Genomic DNA, 7873 nt, shown 5'->3' with positions numbered 1-7873 from the left:
AAAGGACAAATAGACTGCACAGACGGGCTTACCACTTCCACAGCCTTTATCTTCTATTTTGTACATTTGCTGTTCACTGATTTGCATTTCTAAGAGAAGGTGTGGATTTTAAATTAAGCTATTAATCTTTCTCTTAGATAACAGTTTACATAAAAATATCTTTTGGGATAAAGACTGTTACATCTGAAGCAGTTACAGGAGTCAGTTTCTCCTGCATTAATATCCTGTGAAATCATAAGCCCATTAGCCCTGAAGACATGGGTGAGATAATTTTTAGAGTTTCTGGCATCAGGTTTAAGCTCATTTTGAACAAATGTCATTTTCCTATGCACACACTAGCTGTCACGCTGGCATTTAAATGTCCACCTTAAGTTCTAAAACAGGAATTTCTGCTATCAGTAGAATGTTAGGAGAAAACACCAGGAAAGTTGTAACTACATAAATTCTATGAAAGCAGGTTGGGAGGCACATAATGAAAAAGCAGATATTTTATTATGATGTTTATCCATATTTGGCATTGCTGTAAATGGCTGACTAACATTTACTGCCAATTCAGTACAAATGTGTGGTTTGGTAATACCAGAACAGCAAATTTAAATGAAAAATAAAAGTTAAACATTTCCACACAAAATTTTACAGTCTGACATTTCACTGTGGAGATAAAAAGACAGTTCGAAACTACAGGTTATTCAGCATGAATAAAAAACTACAACTTTTATTTTTAAACAGGAGTCACTGGTTTTTAATTTTTACACATTTAAAAATTACTGTGATAAAAAATAATGAAAAAGCTTCTTAATAATGCCATACACAGTATAATATAGATTTGTCCCCATTATATAGCATTTGTTTAATATACAAAATAGAATATTGACACACTGAAATCTATATGTAGTTAAGCAGGTTATTTAGAAGGGTATTTTCATACAGCCATTTATCAGAAAATAAAATCCTTTCAGGCATACTCTAGACAGAAGCCAACCCTTTCCTGAAAACCCAGTCATCAAGTCTGATGGACCAGGCTGACTGAAAGCCTGCAAAATGAGAAAACTTATATCTGAAGTGGCTTTCAGTGTCTTCTGCACACTTTTATTTTACCCTCTAACACTGAAACCAGGCACATAAGAAACACATTCAACTATAGCTTATTGTTGGGGTGACCAACCAAGATCTAAAAGCTCACTGAAGGCTACCATGATCCTTGAATGCTGACAGATCAAGCATAATACCATGGTTTATCCTATGGTGATATGGTCTCACAGTACATAAGAGGGAGCAAAAACCAAGACCAATGTCCATCTGGAATTGCTCGTCCTGTCCCATCCCTGTCCTGGCCCTACTTTGCAGTGCTGGGGAGGTTGGATTCTCCACATACTTGAGCTCACCCTACACTCATCGTGAAAGACTCCACACACTAAACATGTCCCTTGTCCGTTTGGGATGGTCTGGCTTGTTTTGTATTTCCTCACAGAAGGCTTGCATTCCTTTCCCTTCCCTAGGCTTCCTGCCTTCTCACTTCTGCTTATACAGTATCCCAAGTCAATGCCTAAAATACCCAGAATGTCCCTTTTTGTCCTACCAGTAATTAAAGATAGTTTTCAAGATCTGTTGTGAATCATGTAGGCATTTCTCCAACTCTCATTGAAGTTATTATAGATCTAAATAGTTTGGAATGGTATGAAATCACACACAGAAATTGAAGCCACTCTCAAACAGTACCATAGCTTTCTCACCTACACTCTATCAGAATGAGGATAGCTCTCCTTTCCCACATACTGAAGGAGCACAGCTCTTAGCCATTTAATGGAAAGCTTCCTATAATAAATTTGTGTGTCTGTTGCCTTCTGGTAATAACAAATCTATTTTAGTTTTGGAGTTGTATTTTTTTTGAAAGCCAAGCTGGTTGGGACTGAAAGCAGATTTATGTGTGATGTGCTTTCTGGTTTTAACCATATAACATTCCATAAATGTACAATAATCTATTTTTGAGAAGCTCATTTTGAAACTTAACACTGTCATTGATAATATTCAAGTGGTATTTCTTAGGCACCTTTAAATTTCACATCCAGCTGGGTTACAATTATCTTAAAGTACTTTGAGACCAATTTAAACCATTACAAAGTGAACATTCCCTTTTAGAGAGAATTCAAAAAGCAAAGGATTACACTTTTTTTATTAAATAATTTCTGCAAAATACTGAAAATAACAACATTCAAAAAGCATTCAAAGAAAACATAAACATGTCCTCATTTTAGTTGGAAATAAACTATTTTAGGATGGAAAGGATTAGTGTATTATTGGTGACCTATGGGATTCTGTAGTATTTACATATTGCTGGTACCTCTATTCATATTATTGCCAAACTTCTAAAGCCTCTGTTCCTGTTAACCTGTGGGGAGGCCACATGTGAAACAACCCTGTTACTAGATGGTGCCTATAACTACATCAGCACCACCTTTCTGTCCTGCCCATGTACGTTAGTGCAAGGGGAGATTTAATAAACTAACCTTGCACTGACAGGATCAAGGTTGGATAAGGATGGTCAAAATGGGAGGTGGGGAATTAGTTCCCCTGTAATCTGACTGGGTCAAAGCCTCAGCAACCTCCACTGCACACAGGGCCAGTCTCCATCTCCCTCTTCCTATCTTAGAGCAAACAAGTTTTAACTCCCAAGACCACTGAGGCCTGTATGGATGCTCTCACATACTATAAATCATATAGGATATCCATCAACATTACTTTGACCCCTACAAAAAATATATAACATGTCATGATAAAACAATCTCATCTAAAAATCATTCTTATTTTACACTATACAGCTATTTTACAATCATTTTAATAAATTGCATGTAAAGCTGCAGTAGCCCTTCCCTTCCCAGATTAGTGAATACCAATATGATATATATCTGAAACTATAACTAAATATAAAAATATATTAGAAGTTCCATATTTTTAATATTAGACTTTCAGTTTTCTATTACAGAAATAATTTGGCCACCTTAAGTAGAAATCAAATTTTTTTTTGTGGCTTAGTAAGTGTGTTAAGCTTTGAGTTTACAGAAAGTTGGTAAGGTGCACACAGAAAGGGCTACCACAGCTTCTGTTCTGTTTACAATGATAACTCTCAGTGTGAAGAAGAAGTTCACAAGACCTGTTAAACGCTATGGCACATGTTGGGATGGATGTGTGGTTGACAAACACGGATTCTGACATTCAGTTCTACATAACAAAAATCAGTAGCTGATTTTCCTGTACCACCAGGAAAGCTAGACCAATTGGTGACAGGCGGGGATGTGAAAATGGGTGTCTAGCCATTCTTGCCTTATTAGAGATTAGTTTGGGGGTAAAGTTTAAGGAGAGAAGTTACTTGGTCTAATTTAAAGAAAAGTTACAGCTTTGTCACACAATCTTGGAATCATAAGTGCTAAGATGTTACACAAACCATTCCAGAAGGTCCTGAAAGAGTTCATTTACAAACTCTGTTGTCATCTCACCATTGTAGAGAAGGGGAATTAGGTACAAACTGGGCCTTTTAGTAGTTACTGTCTTTAACTAGTCTTTTTTTGACCATCACCCACAGTTTACCCAGTGGCTCACTGTACTAGGTAGGTGCTCTACACCAGTTAGGATGGTAATCTGCACAACCTATCTAATTATCCATGGAAGCAGATATATACAAAGAGCTTTTGACAGGAACACTGGAGATCTGAGTCAATTTTTGTGGTCTTCTGATAGCTAAGTGCCATCAGGGTAGAAGCACCAACCCATTTTCACACAGAAGATTAATGTTTAGAGTTTAGGAAAGCTATGAACTAGCTGCCCATCTTAAACAGCTGTACAATAACTTGAATACAAAAATTATTTAAGAAAAAACGAGCAAGCATAGTTCACTGAATATAAAGGAAATTGTTAAAACCAGACAGTAATAACTATAAAAGGCACAACTTCCCTTTTCTGATATACACTTGTAAACTTTTTTTCAGGTTTCCATGCATAAATCAAAAATGCTACCCTAACTATACATGGGAAAATACACCAACAGAAAGTCTAGAAGTTTTATCCAGCCAACTGAAAGTATGAGCAGAAAGCTGATCACATGGACTTTGGGCACTGGTGGTTTAGGTGCGGTCCTTCACCGATAGTGGAGATACTGGACATACCTCCATGTAACTGTTTTTAGTTTCTGTGATACACCAACCAATACACTTCACTGTCTGCTTTCCCATCACTTAAAAGTGATGATGCAACTGCTTCTGTTGCCAAGTCTTGGCCCTCTATAAACCACATGTAGTGCGTATTTAAAACAAAACAAGACAAAAAAAGAACAACAAAACATCTACAAGACAAATTGATAAGTTTGTACAGTAAAAGCTATAAATGCAACTTTCTTTAAGGCAACCTTTCTTAGTAAGGCAGTCATTTTTGATGAAACAGAAGCTTTTTGATATTTCCATTTGAATATTTTGGTATCTGATTAGTGATGATTTCAGCTAACATCTCTGGGAATTCAATACTCATGCTCTTATCCAAAAATGTTTGGAAGCAATAGGAAAGGAGGTTTTCAACCACCTGCAAGAGAAGATACAGTACCGATGAGGGTTCAAACAGATTCTTTTTGCACATAATACATCTTGATTATGGTTCCCCTCCCTTTATTCCTCCCTTTTCCTCTCTACCTCTCCTCCTGTTCGGATCCATTCTCTTTCTGTCTCTCATTAGAAAAGAACAGGCTTCTAAGAGATAATAACACACTATAACAAAATAAAATACAATAATATAAAACAAAAATTATGACATTGGATTTGGACAAGACAAACAAGAAGAGCCCAAGAGAAGGAAAAAAATTCAGGGACCCAATCATTCCCACAATCAGGAATCCTATACAAACACTAAACTGGAAACCATAATATATACCCAGAAGACCTGTGCAGACTCTGATCATTTCTGTTGGTCTTAAAAAAAACTGATCTAAAATATACCAATTTTTATTGGAATTCCCCAGAGAAGAAAAATCATTTAAATAAAATGAGCTTTAAGTACAAAAGACATTTTAAATTTCTTAAACTGTGTGCAGAATGAAAACCTGGCTGCCTATAATCCCAGCACTTAGGAGACTGAGGCAGCAGAATGAAGGAAGAGTGTGAGTTTGAGGCCAGCCTGCTTGAGTATTGAAATATGGTAAGACAAAACTAACATAATTTAATAGCTCTCTTGTGTAGAACAGGGATTTCTACTTTAAAAAGTAGTGCTATTAAACTCTGTAATAACATGGTAACTTTCATGGAAATGACTAGACTAATAAGACTTAAGAGAATTGTGTACAAAATTGTAGTTTACAAATTTAACTTGAACGATCACTAAAATATATAAACTGAAGGAGGGGGAATGACTTATTGGCATATATTATATACTAATTAAAACATAACTTATATCCCACAAAATTCTCTATCTCTGGGTTTTTGAGACAGGATCTCTCTGTCTGGAGGTCATGAAGATCCACTTGCCTCTACCTCAGTCTTTGCTGTGATTAAAGTCATGTGCCACCACACCTGGCCTATGATTTTCTTTTTGTTGTTGTTTGGCTTTGTTTGATACTTACATCATGCATGGAGTCCAACAGTTTTGTCAGTTGATAAAACCGCTGCCAGTTCTGACTGGAGTTTCCTTCCCTTTTGACAATGGCTTTTCCTAGTTCTTTGATATAGGTCATTCGAATCTCATCAAATAACTCTTGGCTCTTCAGACCTTCCTTAGGAACTAAAAGGTAAGATGAAGTTGCTGTAACTTGTCATGCATACTTCACTGTTAAAATGTAATTTTAATGAAAATCCATGCATTTCAAAGGACTGGGGGACTAGAGTGAAGTTGAGGTATAGAGTAACTGAGAATGGGGGTCAAAATTATGGGTGAGCCAATTGTTTTCTATCTTATAAAATGGGAGTTGGTGATGACAAGCCTGTTTTGAAGATTAAATGATAAGCCTCTTGTAGTAGATCAGTACTTATCCCTAGCATAGGAATGGACTTTGGGACCATTCCACATGGAGGGATACTCCCTGAGCCTAGACACATGGGGGTGGGCCTAGCCCTATCCCAAAGGATATTGCAGACTTCAAAGACCCCCCTATGGAAGGCCTCACCCTCCCTGAGGAGCAGAAAGGGTATGTGATAGGTAGGGTGTTAGTTGGGGTGGGGGAGAGGGAATGGAGAGGGAACTGGGATTGACATGTAAAACAATCTTGTTTCTAATTTAAATTAAAAAATGGAGAAAAGGATTAATAAGTAATGATTTAGTTAACTTTGGCTGGTATCCTTCACTTTCAGTTAGTTCTATTTCTATTAGTTCTATTACCTGGTAGAAGGCTTTAGCAACAACTTTTATCTCACTAGCTACATAGTAAGCATATGTATCATATTACTAGTTAATAAGAACTTTAAATTTAGCATGTAACATTAAAATGTGTTAGCATGCTAAAATTTTTTGGTTCTAGTATAAGAGGAAAGATGATCTTTACATTCTCATAGCCTAAACACAGGCCTTTCTGGAGAGAAAATATCTGTTTCTGTGTACTTTTAAGAACTAACCATACTCCATGAAATCTGGATTATAATATTGGGGTAAAATTTTTATTTTCCTATTACTCTCCAATACTCTGTAATACTAAGGGCTGATGATGGTCATTTAATCTCAACGGATTTATAACTTCTGTAGATGGCTACATTTCTCAAAGTGTACTCCTATGAATACTGCTCTGCTCACAATGGTTAGGGTAGAAAGAGGTAGGGTTTTAATACAAATATCTCTGAGTGTCAGTACTTTGCAGACACCCTAAGCTGCATTTTTCTGATTTAGGGTTAGGTACTGTGTAACCCATGATTGTTGATGCCAGAGGGCAGACTGAGTAGCTGTGACAGAAATGACAAGTTGTAGACGTTTGTTGATTGGCCTTTGAAGAAGTTTGCTGTCTCATACATTGTGTTACATATCCTTATACTTTGGCTATTCAATGTCTTCATTTAATACTTTTGTAAACAGTTTTGAGGAACTGACAGAAGCTGGTGTGTGCTCCTTCTAGCAGATTTCACCAGGAGAGCAGGTGGCTCTTTCTTTTGCTTTTAAGTACTGCCTTGGCTCATATTTTGTAGTTTTCTCCTCTTTGTATAAAACTTTACCCAAGGTGATAGCAGGGACAAGCCTGAGCACCAGCCCTTGGCATGCCCCTGAGATGTGATCCTGTTCTGACCAAACACATTGGGACAAAAGCCACTCTTGCTTGTGGCCCAGCAGTCCTGTATTACCACTTGGAAGAAAAGAATGGTGTGTGCTTTTTAGGTTTGTGAAAGTTGGGGTGTCTTGCATGTGAGAGAGACTTGCAGTCCCTAGAATTTGGCCTGATGCTTGCTAGAGGCTGTCACATCAGCCTCCTGTTTTCATTAAATACTTCATGATTCCCTTTGACAATTTGGATTCTTTTAAGTGACTACTGTATCATCTGCAGTATACAGTTTCAATTAACCTGCCTGTTTTTCCTTCCAAAATACACTCTATCACCCAGCACTTCGTTATTAATTAAAAAAACATATTTCTCTGTGTATGTGCATGGGTCCTTTGCCTGCTGTATGTTTGTGCACAAGCCAGAAGAGAGCCTCCTGGGACTGGAGTCACAGACAGTTTGAGCTGCCATGTGGGTGCTGGGAATCACTGAGTCATCTCTCCACACCAATGGTACCTGATCATTAGTACTATAATAGTTATGTAACATTAAGAAAAAAGTGACATTTTACTTCACATATTTATTTTCTTTTTGTATTTATTTATTTATTTATTTATTTATTTGTTTGTTTGTTTGTTTGTTTTTGAGACAGGGTTTCTG

The 7873-nt window shown here is 36.9% G+C and overlaps 1 protein-coding gene across 7 annotated transcripts in view; it reads right to left on the bottom strand.

Annotated features, from left to right (window-relative positions):
- Window positions 1–470: 470 nt before the first annotated feature.
- Window positions 471–7873, bottom strand: part of Nr3c1 (nuclear receptor subfamily 3 group C member 1) — a 95668-nt gene continuing 88265 nt past the window's right edge. For all 7 annotated transcript variants that reach the window (XM_027398010.2, XM_027398006.2, XM_027398012.2 and 4 more), the window contains exons 8-9: window positions 5600–5757; window positions 471–4569 (exon numbers count right to left, since the gene is read on the bottom strand). In XM_027398010.2, coding sequence (XP_027253811.1) covers window positions 4417–4569; window positions 5600–5757 — 311 coding nt within the window. In that variant the 3' untranslated portion in view covers window positions 471–4416. The remainder of the gene's footprint in view (window positions 4570–5599; window positions 5758–7873) is intronic.

The sequence above is a fragment of the Cricetulus griseus genome, chromosome 2 (genome assembly GCF_003668045.3).
Source record: "Cricetulus griseus strain 17A/GY chromosome 2, alternate assembly CriGri-PICRH-1.0, whole genome shotgun sequence".
NCBI classification, from domain to species: domain Eukaryota; kingdom Metazoa; phylum Chordata; class Mammalia; order Rodentia; family Cricetidae; genus Cricetulus; species Cricetulus griseus.
The sequence above is the reverse complement of the archived record's forward strand: the minus strand, read 5'-3'. Positions and strand labels throughout refer to the sequence as shown.